Consider the following 21801-nt stretch of genomic DNA (forward strand, 5'->3'; position numbering starts at 1 on the left):
TCTCTGCTACCCGTCTGCAAACTGGTGGCTTAAACAGGATGCTCGCTGCTGTTTTCAATTCCTCTCGTTTCCTTGTCAGGGGACCCAGAAGGAGGGGGGTAATGACTCGGGGGTGCACGCTACCTGAGCCTTACCTGTTCTTGGCCCAGGATAAGGATGCCATGTGGCTTGATGGGGTGCCAGGCTGCCAGGTTCTCTCCAGAGCCCCGCAGCTCACCGTCCTGGTAGGCAGACCACAGCCCATCCCTGGTCGTCCAGACAATGCAGATATGGTGCCAATTGTTGTCCTTCAGGCTCAGAGGCAGCTGGGCCACCTGGACACAGGACGCAAACCCAGGTGAGAGGCCCAAAGCTGGAGAAGTGGGATGGCTCTGCAGCCGGCCTTACAGCTTTCCTCTGGGGACAGACTCCGAGGCCTGACTTGCATTCCATCCATGGTCTTCCTTGTCCCTGCTCTCCCTCTTTTCACATGACCCCACCAAGCACCTCCCTTCGGGTCACAGGGACTATCTTTTTGGTTTTCAGGGCTTCAAGGTCACCCATGGTAGGGACAGGGTCCACAAACCCATTTCCCTTACACATCTAAAACAGTGCCCAGCACACAAGGGGGGGGGGGTGCTCATTCACTGGGACAGAATGAGCCTTGGACTCAGAGGCTGGGTCCCAGTGTCTGGCCTTGGATCTGCCACCATCCCTTATGTGACTTTGGGGAGGCTGTTCTTTTCTTTCAGGGCCTCATCTGCAAAGTGGGAGAGAGCATACACAGTCACGGCCTTTTCCTGCATCCAAGGCAGATACGGCTAATCAATCACGAGCCTAGCAGCAACCTGGGACTCTTGCTCCGTGGTGCTCCAGAAGCCTGTTGATGGCTTGGCGTTGGTCTGTGAGGTGAAAGCCACTTGTCTGTGGCTTTAAAGGGCTCCTTTATCTCACAAGTTCTCTGAGATCACGACTTCATAAGGCATTCTCTGATGCCTGCTGGGTGCCAGGCCCCATTCCAGACTCAGAGGGTGGATCTGGACATGGCCTTGAATGAATTGTGCCTGCATGTGAGAGCAGGGCTTCAGGGACAACCTTGCCTGTGACTGTTCATCTCCACTCTCAGCTTGACTGGATTTGGAATCACCCAGAAGACTTACTTCTGGGCATTACTGTTTATGAGGGAGTTTCTAGAGAGATCTAGTAGGAAGAAGGCCTCCTCCAAATGTGGCTGATGGGCTGCAGTTCTCAGACTGAATAAAAAGGAAGAAGCCGGCTGAGAGCCCGCATCCATCTCTGCTTCCCGACTGTGGATGCAATGTGATCAGCTTCCTCACACTCTGGCCCTCACAGCTACAGCTGCTCCTGCCGCCCTGCCTTCCCACGATGGACTGCGCCTGGAACTGTGGGCCAGGCATTTTATCACAGTCGTGAGATGTCCGAGCTAAGAGGCTGCAGGGGACGCCGGCGGGGTCGGGGGGAGAACCTGCTGACAGAAGCCCCCTGCAAGGACATGGAATTAGCTTTGGGACAGCAAAGCTGGTGCTTCCAGCCGAGCAAAGGCACAGAGGAAGGAGCGGGGAAGGGCCGCCGGCAGGAACAAAGGGGACTGCGCAGTACCCTGTCCAGGGTGCTGAATTCTCCATCTCGAGAGCCTAGCGCTGCCCTCTGCCAGGTGGCGGAGGTAGGCCAAGATGAAGGGGTCAGGACAGCCTTCTCACATGGAGCCTGGTCACCCCTGTGATCTTGGGACCCCAAGGCAACACAATGACCCCCTGGGCCACTGCCTCCTGTCTCTTGGACACCAAGTGGGGCTCCCAGATGTATAGCTTGTGGGCTGGTCCCAGGAGAGTGTGACCTGTAGTATCTGCTTTGGGGATCACCAGCAGCCCGCCTCTCTCCAGACAAGCCCTTTAGTAGTTCTTCATCCCCCCCTTCCCCGCCCCTCCTCCCCTACTCAGGAAACTGCACAGGGCTCCCGATGCCTGTAGGCAGGCCTGCCTCTAGCCATGTGACCTGGAAGTCAGCCTGTTTCCCCTACTTCAGCCAGCCCTGCATCAGGATTGTCGATTGTCTATATTCCCAGAACCGAACTCAGCATACAGTAGGTCTTTAATGTATGCTGAATATGGTGAACAGGAGAATAGTGTCAACCCACATTCAGCCCCAAGGTAGTTCGGGGCACTGTGCTTTGGGATGCAGAGCCCACCGGTTCCGGCCCCTGGGCCCCAAGCCCCGCCCAGTGTCCTAGACTCCACCCACCTTGTCGTTGATCAGCAGTTCCATTGGCTCAGGGCCTGCCTCCAGCAGCACGATCTCATTGGCCTGCCCGGGCACTGAGTAGGAGAACGGGGTGCCCTGGCCGGAGCCACCCGACCTGGAGCGCAGCCACATGCAGGCGGTGAAGGCATAGAGTTCAGGCAGCGCCTTGCGAACGCGGGCATACATGTAGTTGTTGCGGATGGGGATGCTGACCTTGAAGGCATCTGGGGGACTGTAGGCTGAGGACCCTGGAGGGGACAGGGCAGGGTCAGTGGACACTGAGCAATGAGGGCTAATGGCTCCAGTCCACTGGGGCGCATGCGGGAGGTGGGGAGGGTGGGAGTGCCAAGTGATTTCACCTCATCTACTTTTGCCTCTGGGCTGAGGTGTGATTAGATGAGGTCCAGGGACTCTGGACTTCAGATGTCCTGAGTTCAAATCTTGCCATTACTATTTTCTGATCTGTGAGTCTCAATGAGATAAAGGCAACTTCCTTGGGCGTCCATTTCTTCAGTAAAACGGGCTAATGACACGTCCTCCATTCCACACTGTGAGGGTTGGTAGGCTCATCAAATACTAGTTATAGGCATGACTATTTACGTTGTTCACCGACTTAAGAAGCATTCTGTGGTGCTCTGGTTCTAAGGACCTTCTGTATGTCACTTCCTCACAAGCTCAAAAGGTATCCTCATTCTTCAGGTACACCTGGGCCCACAGAGGTTATTTTCTCAAGGTCACAGAGAAAGTAAGTGGCAGGGCTGGGATTTGAGCAGAGTCAAAGACTCAACTCAGTATAGAGACAGGCATGGGGCCCCAGGATGGGAGGTGATAGGGGAGGGGGGGCTACCACGACCTCCCTCCTCTGTCCTGCAGGCAGTTAAGAGGTACTTCTCCTGGTCCTCAGGGCTCTTGGTATGTGTGTGGTGGGGAGTAGCTGGACTGAGTGGGGAGGAAGGCCGCTGGCTGCCACAGTTCAAGTACTCAACTTGGTGCCTCCCTGGAGCTCCCCAGGTCCACTGCTCCCCGACAGCTGAAACCCAGCATGGCCCCTTAGCTCCCACAGGTACTTTCTGCTTCTGCTCTCCAGAGCTGGCTTAAGATCCCTCTTTCTGGAAGACACCTGAGCCACACCTAGCTTCCCTGGTCTCCCCAACTTGCCCTCACAGGGGCCCATCAGAACTCATATGTCCCTAATCCCGCTCCCCATCTCTCAGGTGAAGACAGTGTGGCCTGAGGAAAGGAAATGACATTTCAAGGTCACAGAGCAAGTCTGTGACAGACTTGGAACCCAGGAGTCCTGATACATGTACCTACACACTGTCCATTGTGATTCTCTGACCCCTGGCAGTGCCAGGCATGGGGGGTTAATTAAATGACCTCAGGCTGGCAGATTAGAAAAAGGTGCTAAATAGAAAAATAAATTAGAAAAATAGCTAAATGCAAGGCCATGAGTCTGAAGGATCTGGTCATAGGTCAAGTAATTCGAGAAATCTGCCTGGGTCGTCCCTATCCCGAGGAAGAGAAAAACGCTGCGCATGTGCATCTCATGTCTTGAGGGTAGCCCCAGGGCCACAACCCAGGGTCAGGTACTTCAAGGTCATAGGTAGGTAGGACAATTACCTGCAGTATCTCTAGGGGTTGTGCTTCAAGGTCATAGACACAACAGATAGCCATTACAGTCTAGACCCTCTACTCCCTGGTTGTGTGACCTTTGACAAGTCACTTGACCTCTCTCCAACTCATTCTCATTACCTGTGAAAAAGCCTGCCGTTAGTGAAGATTAAATCAGCCAGCCTGTCATCGCACAGCCAGCTTCCGGACACAGCAGAACCAGAAAATGACAATGAACTGTCAGCAGCTTTGACAGTGACAGCAATCCCCCAGTAGGCTCCTTCTCTCACGTTCAACAGCCTCTGGAAGTTGCAGCCAGAGATCAGGGCCTGGCAGCTCAGCCATCTGCACCCTGGGACCTACCATGCTCCAGCTCTGTCACGCGACCCTGCAGGGCACTCAGCTCCTTCTCCACTTCCTGTCGCTGCTGGTGGCTGCCATGACTGAGGGCAGCACGTTCCTTCTCCAGGGCCAGCACCTTCGCGAGCAGCTGGCCTTCTAGCTCGTCCATCTTGGAGTGCAGGGCGGTGGGCACAGCTGGGGCTGGTGCCGAGAAGTTCCCGCGGGCCGGGAGCTCCTGCTGCTCCAGAGGAAAAGGAAGGATGGTGGTGATGTCACATGGAGATGCCACCACTCTGCCGGCCACCACTGTGAGCCTGGCTTCCGGTAGGCGAAGCTGCGATAAGCGGAGCAAAGGCGGGCAGCTGGCGCAGAGCCGGAAGGCAGAGGGAGTAAGAACTCACGCAAGCACAGCTTCGGAGTGGAAAAGCATCACACTGGAGGCTTCTAGAGCCTTCTATGGCTGGGCCCCATGACACAAATCCCTCTCTAAGGGCTGGAACATAGTTGAGGGGGGGCAGGGCCTGCTATGATGCATTTGTGACCTCCTAGGACATGCCTGCTGCAGAGCCTTCTGGATGGGACTCTGGTATCATTATCATGGGATTGTGGTAACGATCCCGGACTCAAGTGACAGCTAAGGACTTAAACTCAGCTTGGGAACCAACCACCTGTGTGATGCTGGGAAAACCCGTAGACTATTCTGAACGTATTTCCTCATGAGACAATTGTACTGTCATCTTGGAACTGTTCTGGGGAGGGTTATGTGGCAAATACCAATAAACAGAGCCTGCTGGCACCAAAGTCTATCTCATTCAGGGCGTCCCAAGGCAGGCTCTGACGCTATCCAGCCCAGGATGAAGACAGTGTCCATAGTCCCTCTTCATCCTGTCTTAAATCCTAGTAGGCAGAATTGAGGCAGGCAGCCAGGCAAGGCCACAGGTTCTGGACAGGACGTTCTCTGGTGACTACATCCCAGTTGGTGTTCCTGAACATAGTAGGTGCTTGTGGCACATAGCAGGTGCTCATTCATGATTGGTCAATGAACGAATTGGGAGGACTCTCTGAGCAGAGGCGAGGGCTAAGTTTCAACTAGCCCAAGACCTCCAGTCCTTTGAGAAAACCTCCCATCTCATGTGGGAGACAAATGAGCAGAGCTGGGGACAGATGGGATAGGGAGGGTGCAGGGATCCCCAGGGAGCTGAGAGGAGCATGTGGCTGCTGCTGGTGAGCTGGAAGGAGAGCTGTTTGAGCCCTTAGTGACTGCAGGCTCCCTGTGACTCCCACTGAGCTTCCCTGCCGTGAGAGATCCAGAGGGTGGGTGTGGCTTGCACCCTGCTGCCGACTTTCAACACAACCCATGCACCCAAAACCCTGTGGCTGACCCACACCCCAGCCAGGCTATGGGCCTCTCTCCCTGTGCATCACAGTCCTGACCACAGTTCTCACATGGGGTGTTACGGGGACAGAACTACCCTGCTCATGAGGGACAGTAGCAGCGCTAAGGGTGAGGCCCTGCCCCTCCGCAGCTGGAGGCCACATCACTGGATACCACAGCAGCTCTTGTGCCAGAGTCCATCAACACAAGGGACACACTTGTCTCCTTAGCACAGAAAAGGTGAAGAAGCATGTCCAGTGTCACCAAGCAAAATGACCAGCAAGGCCAGGGCTAGGTCACCTAGGTTGAAAGCGTCGCTAAGTTGTCCTCAGGGGCAGAGCCAGTGCCTTGAGGCTCAAGTCCTGTCTCCAGCTGGGGGTCCTCCCTCCCTCCCCCTTCCCTCCAGCAGTGACCAGGACACTGCAGGGTGTGGCCACTTCTTTCAAGGGGACAGACCCACAGGTGGCCAGGGACAGTGGACAAAGCTGTCCTTTGTGGAAGCTCCTGTTTGGTGGAACCAGGAGGCCAGGGAGGAGGGGGCTCCGAGGCTGGGCTGCAGCATCTCCCCCACCCCAGCATGTGAATCAGAGAAACATTACGCCCCCACCTCCCTTCCATCTGCCAGAGGCGCAGGCTGTGTGGCGTGGGCTCTGGGCCTTGTGCCAAGTGGGCCCCAGCCTGAGATGGTAGGGGGACAGCGGAGATGATGTCACACTGTCCCCCACTCAGTGCCTGATAGAGCAGGAAGGGAGGGCTGGACTCCAGGTGGGCTGTTGAGAGTCGGTGGTAGGGCTTATTATATCTGGGCCTTGAGCCAAATCCCAGGGTTCTAGGCCCAGCTCAGCCATCACGAGCTAATGGGGAGGGGCGGTGGGAGTGGGAGGCTCCTTAGTACCCAACGCCAAGAGCAGCAGCATTGCTGACACCAGACATGGGACAAACACTTCTCAGCTGCTCCTACCTCCTGAGGACTAAAGTTAGAGACCAGGGTGTTGAGGCTCAGAGAGGGTGGGCTGTCTGCCTAATGTCACACAGCAGTCCCGTGCCCACTCCTTGTACCAACCCTCACATTCTGAGTCTCAGTTTGTTCTTCTGCAAAGTGGGTATGTAGCATTGCCCCGGCTGCTAGGAAAACCTAAAGGGATGGTCTCAGTGGCCATGAGAAAGCCAGGAAAGGCAGGCTGTGTCACACTGTGGGCAGTCTCAGAGAGGGCCCCATAGGAGAATCCTGCCAGTGTGGCACGGCTGAGGTGCGGAAAGAAGCAGGCAAGCCAGCTGCCTTGGCTCCATGCAAGCGGCTGCTTCTTCTGGGACAGGCGTAGAGGGAGGGCCTGACTTCAGGGTGCCTGCCCAGCCCAGGTTCTGGGGACAGCAGTACAGGCCTCTCCGCCCAACTGTGCCCATATATCCAGCTCACACCCTGACTCCAGCTGAGTGGCTGGTTACTAAAAGATGCTGTGCCTCAGTTTCTCTCTCAGCACAAGAGCAATATTATTTCCAAGCCCACGGGGGAGCAGGTCTGGGAGCTGGGTGGAGAGCTGGGTATTGTCACTGCCACCAACACGATGCCTTAAAGGGGCTGGAGACTCAGCTCAGTTAGCAGAGGGCCCCAGCACCACACATACCGTTTGCGGTGGTACACACCCTGGGACCCCGGTTCTCCGGAGGTGAAGTCAGGAGGGTCAGAAGCTTAAGGTTTCCTTGACTATACATGGAGTTCAAGGCCAGCCTGGGTTACATGAGACCCCATCTCAAAAATAAGTAAATAAATATCTTGAAACACATTTTCCCATATCCAGCCCCGAAACCATCTGTCAAATTATTACATCAGGAGAAAAGCTAGGCACAGGACGGTCAGCCGTCGGCACCGTCAGATGCCAGGTGACTGAGGGGGGGGGGGCTCAGGCAGAAGGCAGGGGTGAGATGGTTGATTCAGAATGAGGTGCCCGTGCCCCGACACCCCAAATCCGTCTCACCCTGAGGCTTCAGCACATGCTGTTCCTTCTGCCAGGAATACTCTTCTGCCCCACCCCATCCTCGCCGAGAGAGCTCCTGCTCTCCCAGATGGCAGCTTCTCTCAAGCCCCAGCCAAGATGCTCCAAGAAGAGAACGGGGTTCCAAGCTCCTTCAGGGCTTCTGAGCCCTCATCTGCGCGTTCACCCAGCCACGGTGTGTGCAACAGTCATGAACTCAGCCGAGCGGTCTGCACTGCTGTTGGATTTCTCACTGGAGGAAGCTGCTTGACCACTCTAACCCTCACGGCCGTGGTCTGTGAAAGTCAGGCCGTGTTTTTAATACTTCCTACATTTGGCTCGTAAGTGGTGAGATGGAAGGCAGGACCAGAGATGGCCCTCGAGCAGTTGTTACCATTACTATTATCTTTACTAAGGGAAAAGGGAGATGTCGGAGCTGAGTGGCTTGATCAGAAAGCCACCCGAGGCACCTGTGCACAATCCTGAGGAGACTGAGCCTCCCCTGGTGTCCTCAGCAAAGACAGGAACCCCCATCCCAGATCATTTGACTCAGAAATCGAGGCAATAGTTTTGGCTCAGCCCCACCGTGCTGTGGGCCTTGGACAAGTCCCTTGGCCTCTCTGATCCTGTTCCCCATAGGTAGAAGAACTATGGCAGACACATAGGCTCAACGTTGTCCTCAGAGTTCAACCGGGATAAGACACCCAAACCCTCCTGGAGTCACCCTGTCAAGTTCATTCCTTTGTGAGCAGCTTAACCTTTGACCTCATCCCACCATGGAGAAAGACTTCTAGAGTGGCACAGCGCCTGCCATCATGAATTAGCAGAACCATACACATTTAAACCACGCGAGGCCCGAGTGCTTTACACCCACCGGCTCAGGGAAGCTCGCGAATGACCAGGCCTGGTGGGCGAGGCTGGCTCTTGGGTGGGCGTGGAGACTTGCAGCCACTTTGGGAAAATGTGTCACAGTACCTACAGATGCTAAATATATGTTCCTGCTGGCACCCAGGCATCCCACTGTGGGGACAGGGCCAGCAGAAAGGAGGGCTGATGGCCACCCGAAGAGACCACACAGTGTTCACAGCAGCTTCAAGCCAGAATTAGGCAGAATCTGAAGGTCCGTCCTCAGAACAGGCTAGCGGGGAATGGTGCCTCTGCACAGTGACAAGTGGCCGCTGCCACAGACACCTGACTCCGTGGCACAGGCACAAAAGCCACTCAAGGTTCCAATACAAGCAAATCCCATTAATAGGTCGGGCATGGTGGCACACGCCTTTAATCCCAGCACTAGGGAGGCAGAGCCAGGTGGATCCCCAAGTTTGAGGCCAGCCTGGTCTACAAAGCGAGTTCCAGAACTACGCAGAGAAACCCTGTCTCGAAAAATCAAGAAAACACACACACACACACAAACAACTCTTAGTCTCACCCTTTGGCCCTCTACCTCCGTAGAGTTAGGATTACAGGTGTGTACCATAATGCCCCGTTTATTCTGTGCTGGGGGTTGGACTCGGGGCCTTGCGCATGCTCGGCGAGCGCTCTACCAATGGAACTCCACGCCAGCCCCTCCCTGAAGAGTCTTTACAAAGGGGAACCCTGACAGGGGCAAGGGGCAGAGGTCGGCCTGTGTTTCATCCCTCTGAGTCTTCAGGTCCCTTTTCCCCAAGACAGAAGCGTGCATGGCCTATTTCACATGACAGAGACTGAAGGAGCCAATGTATAATACATACCTAAAAAGGGCAAGCTGCTCCTGGCAGCCCCAGGGGAGCCGCCAAGACCTGGCCAGCCCCATGCTCGCCCTTAGCACCCAAAGATGAAGGCGAATCACTTGGATTCGATCACTGTCTTGTAGGTGGGAATGTCTGATTCCTGAGTGTAGAATCAACCTGAAGAACCTGACAGGACCCTGGAGCTAGCCACCGATAGGTCAAGCCCAGGCTCTGATGCTGGGTAACCTGGGGCCAGTGTTTTAACCTCTCTGAGTCTGGTTTGCTTGCACAAGACGAACAGTTTCTCCTCCACAGAGTGAAGGGAGGATTAAATGAGATGATGTGAAGGTCCTGATGTACGGTAAGTGCTTAGTAATACAGACGATCATTGTTAGAATATCAGAAAGCGTGGCTTCCCTGAACCCAGCACCCGCTGGGGATTCCCATCAGGATGCTCTTCACCGTGGCTCTGCTCCAGAATGGGGCCAGGGCAATGGAGGACAGGGGTGATGTCAAAGAAATTCTGTCTAAACCAATCCTGAGTCTTCACCCTATCCACACATTAGCACAAAAATGGAACTCCGGGACACGCCGGCATGGCCGGATGCCACGGAAGTGGACCAGCTCCTTTGGAAAGTGGTTCTTGGCCACAGTCAGGAGAAGCCGACATCCTCTGACCTGGGAATGGCACTCCAGGGACTTCAGCTAAAGGCTCCATTCAACAGACTAAAGAGGAAACAACTCTGCCGCAGCGTGCAGAAGGGAAGAATCAGAGGCACCTTGCGCTCATCCCCAGCCACAGAGGCTAGTGATAATGGGAAAAATGGTTAACTCTGCCCTGCTCCGTTACCAGGCCTGCTGGTGGACTAGTATCGGGGGGCTGCAAAAGGGGAGGGAATAGTGGGATTGAGACATTTCTTCCCAAACCTGTTGACTAGTTTCAGTGAACAATGAAAATTAAAAACAAAAACCCCAATGCTTTCTCGGAAGTCTTCAAACGTGGCTCCCACCTGAGGAGGGTATGAGGAGGACAGTCTGGTGTCTCCCCCTATTGGAGTCAGGTCTGGCTGGAAGCGGCAGGGGTGACCCAGAGGTACACAGGTGGGTGGTGAGGAGTGGTCAGGCCAGGGAAAGCCTTTGGGAGGAAGGAGTCTAGAGCAGGTGTGGGGTTTTTGTTTGTTTGTTTGTTTTGTGTGTGTGTGTGTGTGTGTGTAGGGGAATTGGACTGACCCAAGAGAAGACGGGAGAGACCTGAGAGATAAGGCTGAGGAACCAGATCAGATTCAAGCAGATGGCTGGATTCAGGCTGGGGAGTGTGCCCCCACGAAGGAACCCAGGGTAGGAACACCCCCAGGTGTGCCTGGAGGCAAGGGAACCAGCCAAGAGGCAGCTGGGAGTGCACATACAGATGTGGGCAGGATCTGTGGGTCATGTGGAGTGAGCATTGGAAGTCTCCAGGTGTGGTTCTGCCCACCCAGGGGACCCGAGAGGAGAGCCAAGAAGGACCTAGAAGCAGACAGAGATGCTGGGGTGCAGTGAGAGGGGGCAGGGAGATGCATCTAGAAGCCGAGGAGGGGAGAGATATGTGGTATGGGAAAGGGGTCAGATGTCTGAAAGGAGCCAGCAAGGCAGAGATTGGAAACCCCTTTGGGTCATGACCTCTGGGGACACTAGCAAGAGTGGATTCAGGGGAACAGCATCAGTGACAGCAGACCCTGTAAATCTGGGGCTTTTGTCCATAATGGATGAGAAGAGAAGGGAGAAATATGTCAGTGGCCTAGAGGTGTGTGAGTCCCCACTGAGAGTGGCAGCGTGACCCCAGGAGATCGACTCTGGCTGCTGCCAAGCTCAGAAACCAGACCTGGTAGCTCCATGTCCACTGCACTCAGCAAACACAAGGAGGAGAATGTGGGGAAGCCGGGGCTCCCCAAGCCTGGGAAGCTGACCCGATGCCAAAATCCAGGTGCCAGGATCCCTCCACCTCAGCAGGCCCACCCTGCCAATAGCCAAGTGCCAGGGAGCAGGGCCAGGGTCAGCCCAGCTCTACCAGTCACAGACGTGGGAGGGGCCACCTGTGCCATCTATGGTGCCAGGGCCAGGGCAGAAGAGAAAGCTGGGGGGGGGGGGATCCAATGATGTTCACATTAGTATATTTTTTTTTTTTTTTTTTGTTTTTTGAGACAGGGTTTTTCTGTGTAGCTTTGCGCCTTTCCTAGAACTTGCTTTGGAGACCAGGCTGGCCTCGAACTCACAAAGATCCACCTGCCTCTGCCTCCCAAGTGCTGGGATTAAAGGCGTGCGTCACCACCACCCAGCATTTTAATACAATCTTCTTAAAGGGAGTGTTTGCTCACAATTATGTTTGTGTCTTTGGGATTGGATTGTCTGGTGTGACAGAGTGTCACGATGCCCATTGTATAGGTGAGGAGACTGAGGCTGCCCTTCCCTGCAGACTATGAGCTTTTTATTTGGTCTTTTTCCTGTTCTTGCTTTTTGGAACTTTACCCCTGGGCAGGGGAGAGGGGTGCTGGCCTGGCTGGCCCCCCCATGGGCTCAGCTCAGGAGGTTGGAGCTGGATTTTCTCACTTCCATAAAGGGAGTAGAGAAGCCTTGGGGATGGTGAGGGAAGGCTGTGGCCCAACACCTTGAAGGTAGGGGTGTGAGCAGCTGACTTCCTGGTGGTCTTCTGGGCTAGGGTCATGGATATCCCCTCCTGCACCCCCAGATTGAGTTTGAAGCGATATGCATACTTTCTCTCCCCATTTAGTTCTCTCAGGCTCTCTTCTCACCTCCGTCCAGCTTCAGCCTCGGGGAGAGAGCAGGGGCCAAAGCATTCGCCATATCTCTCCTCTCTGCCGCCAATCTAACTGTGTCTGGAAATCAGTCTACGCCTGGGAATGGCCGAAGCTTCCTGGCTGTTTGTCCTGCCCAATCTATTTGTCTCCCCGGACTGGGAATTTGTAACAGGGAGAAAGGGAACCATAGGTATAATCAATCAATGGGCTTAGCATCACATACAACCCAGAGTAGGGTCCCTACTGCCCGGGCTTCCTGAATCTGACCTGGAAAAGGACGAGGAGAGAGCTAAGTGGGTCCCTATTGGAGAGTCAGCCGCTGACTCCCCAAGAGTCCAGAGCTTCAGGTATATAAAGCTGGGCGTGGCGGGAGGGTGGGAGGTGGTGCGGGGAGCGTAGGTTGGTGTTAATGGGGCACCCTTGGGCATGAGAGGAGTACTTCCTAACTGCAGTGAGTGTGGGGCGGGTGCTGCTCTGGTTCTGGTAGAAGGACATCTAAGGAGAGCCTCGTACGTGCCAAACATCCCCACACCTGCCTCTTAATCAATTTCCACTACAAGTGGTCACCATCCTCCCACTCGAGTGCCTCGGTCATCGTGCCAGGATCCCAGCCGGGATCCGGACCAGGACGCTCCCGTGGTGCCAGCCACGTGCTCCGGGTGACCGGACGGCAGCAGGGGAGATCCAAGACCCGCGCGTCGCAGTTAGGGCAGTGCCCCCTCCCACACCTTGTGTCCCCCGACGGCGCGCTGCTCACCTCGATGCGCTCAATGCGGTCCCGCAGCGCGCGCACCGCGTCCTCCAGCTCCAGGAGCAGCGCCGGTGAGTCCCAGGCGCCGTCGGCCATGGTGTCGCGGCGCGGCCCGGCGTCCTGGAGGCCGCGCGGCAGGCCGCTCTCGCAGCGGCCCAGCTTGCCCGTGAGCTCGCGGATGGTGTCCCGGTCTGCGCGGATGCGCGCCTCCTGCTGCAGCGCCGTCTGGCGCAGCTGCTCCGCCGTGCTCTGCAGCAGCAGCAGCTCTGCGCGCTCGCCCGCCGCGTCCCCCTGCTCGGCCCCCGACGGGCAGGCGGCGGCCAGCGGCGTGCAGAGGAAGCGGCTGAGCAGGGGCCCGGTCGGCGGCGGGAAGACGCTGGCAGCAGGCTCCCCGGGCAACGCCGAGGGCCCGGCCGAGCCGCCAGCGCCGTGCAGGGCGCTCAGGCTGCGCTGCGGGCCCGGGGCGCCGGCGGCCGAGACGTTGTCGGTGCCGCCGGGCAGCGCGCGCGCGGGGCTGGCCGCCAGGGGCACGCTGGCGATGATGCAGATGACGGCACCGAGAAACGCCAGCATGCCCGCGGCCAGCAGCACGGCCAGGAACTTCAGCGTGAAGCGCGGAGGGGGCGCGCGAGGCCCCCGGCAGGAGCGGCGGCGGGGTCGGGGCGCGGGGCCCGGGAGCGCGGGAGCCGGAGCGGGAGCCGGAGATGTCGCCGCGGCCGCTGCTGCCGCCGCTCTGAGCCCGCGCCGCGGGAGGAGGAGAAGGCGGGCGCGGCGGCCCCGCCCCACTCGCTCCCCCGGGGCCGGCGGAGGCCCAGCCCCGCACCCGTTCCGTGCCGGGAGGCCGGGTGCGTGCGCCACGCCCAGGACTTCATCTCACAAGGAGGGCGGTGACTGGATGGCTACGCCGCGGCTGGGTTCCAGGGCGACCCTGTTCTCTGGGCTCTGGTCCTCTCCGGGTCCCCCCGGAATGTGGACAGCTGAGCCCCTGCAGGGCTCTGGGCTCAGCATGCTGCAGACTCGGTTGCAGTTAACACTCTGTGTGAGCATGCTCATGATACAAATGAGGAAACTGAGGGCTCTGGGCTCCGCATGATGCAGGCTCGGTTGTAGTTAAGCCTCAACGTGAGCATGCTCTTGATACAAAGAGGAAACTGATACCCAAGGAGGCCAAGTGGCAACCCAAGGTCACGCAGCTGGTATGCATTTGGAGCAGCATTTGCCTGGACAGCACTAGTAGGGTGGGAGTTGGGGAGAAAAGAAGAGACAGCACCCGAGGGTGAGGAGGTGATTTAACCTAACCTGTTTCTGCTGGGATCACCTGAGTGTCACCTGCCACCTTCAAACTTCCTAGCAGAACAGGGTTCACTCCTAGGATGGCAGGGACTATCAGAAGCACCCCCTTCCGAGTCCTTGGGCCTGCAAGCATCAAGGTTCCCAGAGGAGAACCCCCTAGCTCACTGCAGCCCCCATCAGAGTGACAGGTGGGAAGCAAGCTGGTGCTGCCAGGACCAGGCAGGAGTGGGCTGTGTGTGTGTGGGGGGGGGGGGTGTTACTTTATCGTGTCTAAAATGTCTATATATAGTCTATTGAAAATTAACTTCGCAATTAAATATTTTAAAAAACTTGCCACCCTTTCCAGTCCAGTCCAGCCCCAGCCCCAATCGTTCTGTGGGTTGTCTCTGCCTGGGGTGGATTCTTGGGCTGAAAGAACTCTGGGAAGCCATGACGGTTCTTACTGCAGCCTGTGGCTCATGGGAATTGTTCACTAAGTTCTGAGCCAAGCCTTGACCTGAATCAAAGGCCATCTCAAACTCTCTGACCTCCACAGATGCCAGTGTGGACATGATTGGAAGGGAGGCAAGGACATTCCTGAGGGGGTATTAGGCCCCAGGAATCTGGGGGACCCTACCGGGCCACTGACACCCCATAGTGTCCCATGGGCGTGTGTTCCAATCTGCTCCCCTCCACACTCATGGGGATATGTCCCCTCTGCTCACTCACCTCCAAAGTCAAGGTTAGTTGTCCAGATCTGAGTGGTAAGTAGCAGAGGAATCCAGCCAATGTAGGATCTGCTCATCATGAGCACCCAGAGCCGGTATGAGTGGATGGGAGCTAGTAAAAACCAGCCCAGGCAGCATGGCTCAGAGGAAGCATCTTCAACTGGAGAGCTAGCCTCGGATCTTTGGAGGTCATGTCAAGCACTGAGGCCCCTAAAGCCTTAGGGGGTAAAGAAGACACCAGCACCCCAGCCGATTCTAATGTGTCCCTGCAGACAGACAGGCAGACAAAATCCCCATGGGAAAATGTTCTTTGAGATGCAAGGAAGGCTGGGAGAGGCCAAGAGGAAGCGCTATGAAGAGCAGCACCCTTAACTGTGATGTGATTATATCAGCCACCCCAAGAGTTTGGAGACAGCAGAACAGATGAGTACAGGGGCTGGAGTTGAATCTTGTTTAAACTGGTCTATTAATGGCTTAGCATGACTATTAAGCCAATGGTATGAGTCACCCTTCTGCTTAAACACCTGCCAGTGGCATCCCAGCTCTTGTCGGGGACTATCTTTTTCAGGGATGTCTATATGGTAAATGGCCTAGGAAAACAGTGAATGTTGCCTTCAGAGAGCAGATTTGCTTGCTGATCAGAGTACAGTTCACATTTCCGGGAGCACAGTGGGGTGGGTCAGCTTGTGGCCCATCAAAAGATGACTAAGGCTGTCTTAGCTCACAGTGTATTGCTGTACTGCAGACCTACTGTGTGTGCCCATCTAGGCTGCCTGCATTGCTCTGGGAAGGTACAGGGAGGGGGCTATTGCCTATGTGCAGTAAATGCTACTTCCGTGATGTGAGTGAAGACTCTTCCCCAGCATCCATGACACCTGCTAGCTTGCTGGTTTGTTTTGTTTGTTTGTTTTTGAGACAAGGTCTTTCTATGTAGCCTTCACTAGCTTGGAACTTTCTATGTAGATCAGGTTGGCCTCAAACATATAGCGATCCCCCTGCCTCTACTTCAGAGAGCTGGGGACTAAAGATGTTCACCATCAAACCTGGCCCTAACTTGTCAGTTTGCAGGTGAGGTGAATCTCAAGCCATCTTGACATCCTCTGGGTCTCTCCTTTGTAAATTGAGGGATAGTGAGAGTACACAAAGGCTTCTGTCTGGGCTGGTGAGGTAATTCAGCTGGGAGAGTGCTTGGCGGGCAGGCATGAATCCCCAGTAAGTACCACATAAAGCCAGGGTGTGGTACATGCCTGTAATTGTGGTACATGCCTGTAATCGGGAGGTGGAGACAGGAGGATCAAGAGTTCCAGGTCATCATGAACTTCATGAGAGCCTGTTGAGAGAGAGTCAGACAGACAGATGGAGAGTTGCTAATCTGAGCATAACTCGACTTTCCATCCTTGTGCCTGCAGCAATCTCAAACTGCTAATGTCCCAGGCACCACAATACCTCCCATCTCTGCACTGGTCCATGGCAGCCTACAGCATTCCTCTCTAGCCCTAGCACTCAGCACATCCCCCCTTCCCCAATCCCCAGTTGCTTCTTAGAGAATACTCACTGAGGTAGCTTCCCCACAGGCAGAGCCACTACTCTGGGCAGAGTGCTGAGGCTGGACCCATCTCCTCTGGGAATGCATCGCCATTCTCCTAACAAAGAATTCCTGCAGGGATGGTCAGGGGAACCTTCCCTAAGACTCTAATAGTTCCCCCATTTCCATCACAAGTCTTGCATCTCTTGTTTTCTCTTCTTCTAGTTGTGGTCACAGAACCCTGCGCATGTTAAGACAGGAGCTGTATACCGGGACACACCCCCAGAAAGCCTCATTTTTTACTTCTTCATTTCCATTCCATTAGGTTGAGGGAATTTTGCCTTCAGTCTGCATGCTGGCTGGGACCAGCTGTCACAGCTCCATCTCCTGTCTCCAGGGCTGCTGCATGGGGAGGCTCACACTCCCAGTGACTGGAGCTGATGTCCCCCTCGAGGGTGTGCCTGTGAGCAAAGCAACCCCTTCCTCCCATGGGGAAGAAGGCCACCTCTCCCTTGTAAGGACCATGCATTATAGTCTCCATGAGGTCTGGTCTCTGGCAGGGGCTGTCTCACCTCCCCCATCAGAGCTGTGGAATTAGTGGTACCTACTGACAGGATGTCATGAGGAGTAAGGAAAGATGTTGCATAGAACTTTCCTTCAGAGGGTCAGATGCAGGGACCATATCTTTTCCCTTTACTGTTTTATTCCGTATCTATCTATCTATCTATCTATCTATCTACCTATCTATCATCTATCTATCTATCTATCTATCTATCTACCTATCTATCATCTATCTATCTATCTACCTATCTATCATCTATCTATCTATCTATCTACCTATCTATCATCTATCTATCTATCTATCTATCTATCTACCTATCTATCATCTATCTATCTACCTATCTATCTATCTATCTATCATCTATCTATCTATCTATCTACCTACCTATCATCTATCTATCTATCTATCTACCTATCTATCTATCATCTATCTATCTATCAATCATCTATCTATCATCTATCTATCTATCTACCTATCTATCATCTATCTATCTACCTATCTATCATCTATCTATCTACCAATCATCTATCTATCATCTATCTATCTATCTATCTATCTATCATCTATCTATCTATCTATCTATCATCTATCTATCAATCATCTATCTATCATCTACCAATCATCTATCTATCATCTATCTATCTACCTATCTATCATCTATCTATCATCTATCAATCATCTATCTATCTATCTATCTCAAGTATATATGCATGCACACATACATGTATGGAGATCAGAGAACAATTTTCAGGGGTTTGTTTTCTTTTTCCTCTACCATATGGGTCCTGGGTATTGAACTCAAATCAGGCTTGGTGGCAAGCACGTCTAACCACTGAGGCATCTTCTGGGCCCCAGGCTCCATTTCTTACCACACTGCTTTGTATTTCCAGGGCACAGGACAGTGCCTGGCATTCAGAAGATGACTGGTAAATGCTACCTGCTTCCTTGTGTGTTCCTAAGCATGGATTAGGTGCCCAGTGTTACTTTCCTCTTTTGGTACCCTCTTGCCTCCTTTATGACTCGAGGTCTGGGACTCATTTATAAGTCTGACTCCATACACTTCAGCTTCTTCGGAGGGAAGCAAGGCCCTGCTGGGGCCCAAAACTGTTTGCACATTTGTAGTGGATGCTGGGATGAGGAGCCCAGATCAAAAGGGAAGAGAATGGAAGCCAGGGGGTGACAGCATGCCTCCTGAGGAAGCCAAGAGATTTCCACCCAGACGCTCCGCTTCCTGGAAGCAGCTAGAAAGCCAACCCAGCCATAGGCTTGGACAGAAAGGGGACATCTGTTCCTGCAGGCTCTGGAGGGGCCCCAACGCGGGAGGAAGAGTGTATTGTGCTGGCAGGGCCATTGGAGTTGTGCAGAATCCAGGCCAGGCCCAGAGAAGAAAGGCCAGTGGGACCAGGGCCAGCAAGACTGCCCTCTGTTGCTCTGAGGGATAGGCTGGGTTCCCTGCAGCCCCTAGACACTGGCTCTTCCTCCTCCTGAGTCTTGCCTTATGGGGTTTGACCATGGCCAGGCTGCAGCTACACGCTTCCCAGTGTTTAGTCCCCACCTGGGGAAGCTGAACTCAGGCTCAGTGTTTGTCCTGGGGTCTAATGGGCAGCTGTCAATCACTATCTCCCACTACCACCTGTCATTCCTGTCCTATGTGAATGTCCTGACAAATGGCCTCTTCCTGCACAGTCCCCTGAGCCCTGGTGGCCACACGGCCCCTCCCTTCCTGCCCAGTGGCCCCTCGCCAGTGTCTCTCGCGATAATCTATGGTTTGTGTGGATGGTTACATTTTTTCTACATTTATTTTGGGTGATGGAGATAGAAATGTGTACACATGTGGGGGTCAAGGATAAATTGCAAGAGTCAGCTCTCCCCACCATGAGGGTCTTGGGGATTGAATTCAGACCATCGCTCTTCACAGCAGGCACCTTTACCCACTGAGCCCTGCATGTACTTGTGAGGTCCAGGAGCTGGTTCCCACATATGGGTCTTTTGTCCTTGAGCAGGGCCAGGTGCGTCTGCTTTCTACACAAAGGGGGCTTTGATGGAGGGGCCCTGGGGTTCTGCAGATACTGCCTTTAGAGCCTGGGAAACATCCCTTCTTGTCTGTGAAATGGGTCTGAAGAGCCCTGATTTGGCTACAGCAAGGGAAGGCCCCAGGACCTTGCCTGTGTGGCCCTTCATAGGTGCCTGGCAGCAACTCTCAATGCCATCTGGTTCTTCCTGTACCCAGGGTGAATCTAAAAATGGGGGCCAGGCTAGGGAAGCTCTCTGGCTGGAAAATGGAACAGCACAGGAGGTCAGGGCAGGTGGGAAGCCCTGTGAGCCAGGCCCTTCTTGCTTCTGTCCCTGGGCTAGTCTCAGGTGACTCCAGCCTTGGGTCTCTCCTGTCTAAAGCCCGCCTACCTCCCGCCATAACTGCGCCACTAGCCGATGGTACCCACATGCTATTTTTCAAATTTGAAAACAGGAGGCATGGAGGGATACCTTTTTGCAGGATTAACAGGAAGAGGCATGTGACAAGGAGGGGGGATCTCATGAGAAGGCACTGTAGGTACTGCTCCAAAGTGCTGTACTAAAGCCTCACAAAACCCCAAGGAAACCCCGTGCTGCTGCCAACATGCCTATGCTGCAGACGGTGATCCTGAAGCACAGCGCGGGTAAGCAAGCGGTTTCAGGTCACTCAATGGCTAATTCGAGGAGCCGACGCTCAAATCCACACATTGAGACTCAGGCTGTGGGGAAACACTGTGTCTCATCCCGCCGGCAAAAAGTCCAGTGCCTGGAGCAGGATCTGAGGACATGGCTGAAGGGCCTGCTAAGCATATCCACAGAAGCTTGGCATAGTGGCTCACACCTTCAATCCCAGCACGTGGGAGGCAGAGGCAGACAAATCTCTGTGAGTTTGAGGCCAGCCTGGTCTACAGAGTGAGTTCCAGGAGCCAGGGCTACATTAGTGAGACCTTGTCTCTAAAAACCAAAACAGAAGAGTGTGCATAGACACTCAGGAAGGGCTGTGTTGGGCACGCTGTTGGCAGCAATGACCTCCCTCTTGCCCAATGGCTGCCTCTTTAGGCCAGTCAATTCGCCCATCTTTCCGACCTCTGGTGCTATCTCAATGTGTTCAGTCGCCTCTGGGTTTTACTAGATTCTCTCATGTGTGCAGTGCACGTGTACATCCATGTATCTACAAGAAAGGCCGGACGTCGATTGTAAAGTGTCTTCCTCTGTCGATCTCCATGTTCTTTTGAGGTGGGTTCTCACTGACTAGGGAAACTAGTAGATTTGGCTGGGCTTGTTAGCCAATGAGCTTCAGAGATCTGCCTGTCTCTGCCCAACCCCCCTCCACCCCTAACAATGGAGTGACTGGCAGGTGCCACTACACCTAGGTTTTTACATGGATGCTGGGGATCCAAACTCAGGCCTTCAGGCTTGTGTGGCAGGCACTTTACCAACTGAGTTGTCTCTGCAGCCTCCTTTACCAGAATCTTCAGGTGCTGAAACAGGCTGAGTAGCTCATTTGGTAGAGCGCTCGCCTAGCATGCATGAGGACCTGGGTTTGGTCTCCAGCACTGAATGAGCCGGGCATGCTGGTGCGTGGCTGTAAGCCACTTGAGAGGTTGAAGCAGGAGTATCAGGTTAGGTCATCCTTGCCTATATAGTGAATTTGAGACCAGCGTGGGCTAGAGATCCAGAGAGAGAGAGAGAGAGAGTCTTTTGTGGGCTCAGGTCTACAGAAAAGGTTCCAGGACAGCCAAGGCTACTCAGAGAAATCCTGTTTTGAAAAAACAAAGCAAAACAAACACAAAGAGCACAACCGGATCTTCCCTTCACCAGATACCTCTGCATTCTCAGGCATGGGCATTCGGTGTTCGGGGGAGGGTAGATGGGGAATTCCACCTGGCTTGGTTCTCCAGAGTTTAGAAGTCCTGGAAGGTGCCAGAAGGTGGCTGCTCGTTGTGGTGCTTCTGTACACTCTTCAGAGAGGAAATTGCCAGCATTCCCGCTGGGCAAAGCCTCTTCTGGCTGGCTGCTTGATTACAGTGAGTTCCCATCACAACTTATCTCCAGAGGGGTGCATGTGTGCGTGGATCCGTCTAATTTAAGCTCCGTGGATAGGAACATGTGCCCCTTTCCTGGTGCCCCCAACCCTCTGGAGCAGCCAGGTCAGATCATACTTCAAAATAGCTCTTACCGCTGGAGAGGTAGCTCAGTAGGTAAAAGTGCTTTGCCACGCAGGCCTGAGGACCTGAGCTGGGTCCCCAGAACTCACAGTGAAGGAGAGAATTGACGCCACAAAGTTGGCCTCGGACCTCCATCCACATGTGTCCATGGATGCACAAGCCTTCAATGACACATACACACAGTAATAATAAACCAATTTAAAAGCTGTTAATTTCTTAATTTATATATACATGTGTGCCTATATGAATTTATGTGAACTACAAGCATTCAGTAGTGTCCTTGGAGACCAGAAGAGGGAATCAGATGCTCTGGAATGGGAGCTACAGACCATTGTGAGCCACCGTGTGGGTGCTGGGAACTGAACTCAGGTCCTCTGCAGGAGCAGTAAACCTCTTAACCACTGAGCCATCTCTCCAGCCTCTAATATTTCTTTAAAAAAAAAAATAGCTCTCAAACCAGCCACATTCTCCAAAGTTCATCCTGGGACCTGAAAAAAACATGTTCCCTACTGACCCCCAAACACTGGGAGTCTAGGTTGAGCCCAAAGAAGCCCATCCCTGCTTCATGGGCCGTTTCAGAAAAGGGACAGATCCTGAGTTCTGTTCCCAGCTTCCTCACTTCCAGGGATAAGTGAGAGGGTTTGGGAAACAGTGGCATTAGTTGTCCCTAAGAAGACCCCAGCCCTCTAGACCTCCCACCTCATAGATGGCTCCCTAGCTCTGTGGCCACGTGAGG

The 21801-nt window shown here is 54.3% G+C and overlaps 1 protein-coding gene across 1 annotated transcript in view; it reads right to left on the reverse strand.

The window, feature by feature from the left end:
• Positions 1-21801, reverse strand: part of Nptxr (neuronal pentraxin receptor) — a 36920-nt gene that overhangs the window by 3984 nt on the left and 11135 nt on the right. The window contains exons 3-6 of the mRNA XM_036207596.1: positions 12804-13669; positions 4216-4432; positions 2242-2489; positions 135-314 (exon numbers count right to left, since the gene is read on the reverse strand). Of these exons, the coding sequence (XP_036063489.1) occupies positions 135-314; positions 2242-2489; positions 4216-4432; positions 12804-13669 (1511 nt within the window). The remainder of the gene's footprint in view (positions 1-134; positions 315-2241; positions 2490-4215; positions 4433-12803; positions 13670-21801) is intronic.

This window comes from Onychomys torridus, chromosome 16 (assembly GCF_903995425.1).
Source record: "Onychomys torridus chromosome 16, mOncTor1.1, whole genome shotgun sequence".
NCBI classification, from domain to species: domain Eukaryota; kingdom Metazoa; phylum Chordata; class Mammalia; order Rodentia; family Cricetidae; genus Onychomys; species Onychomys torridus.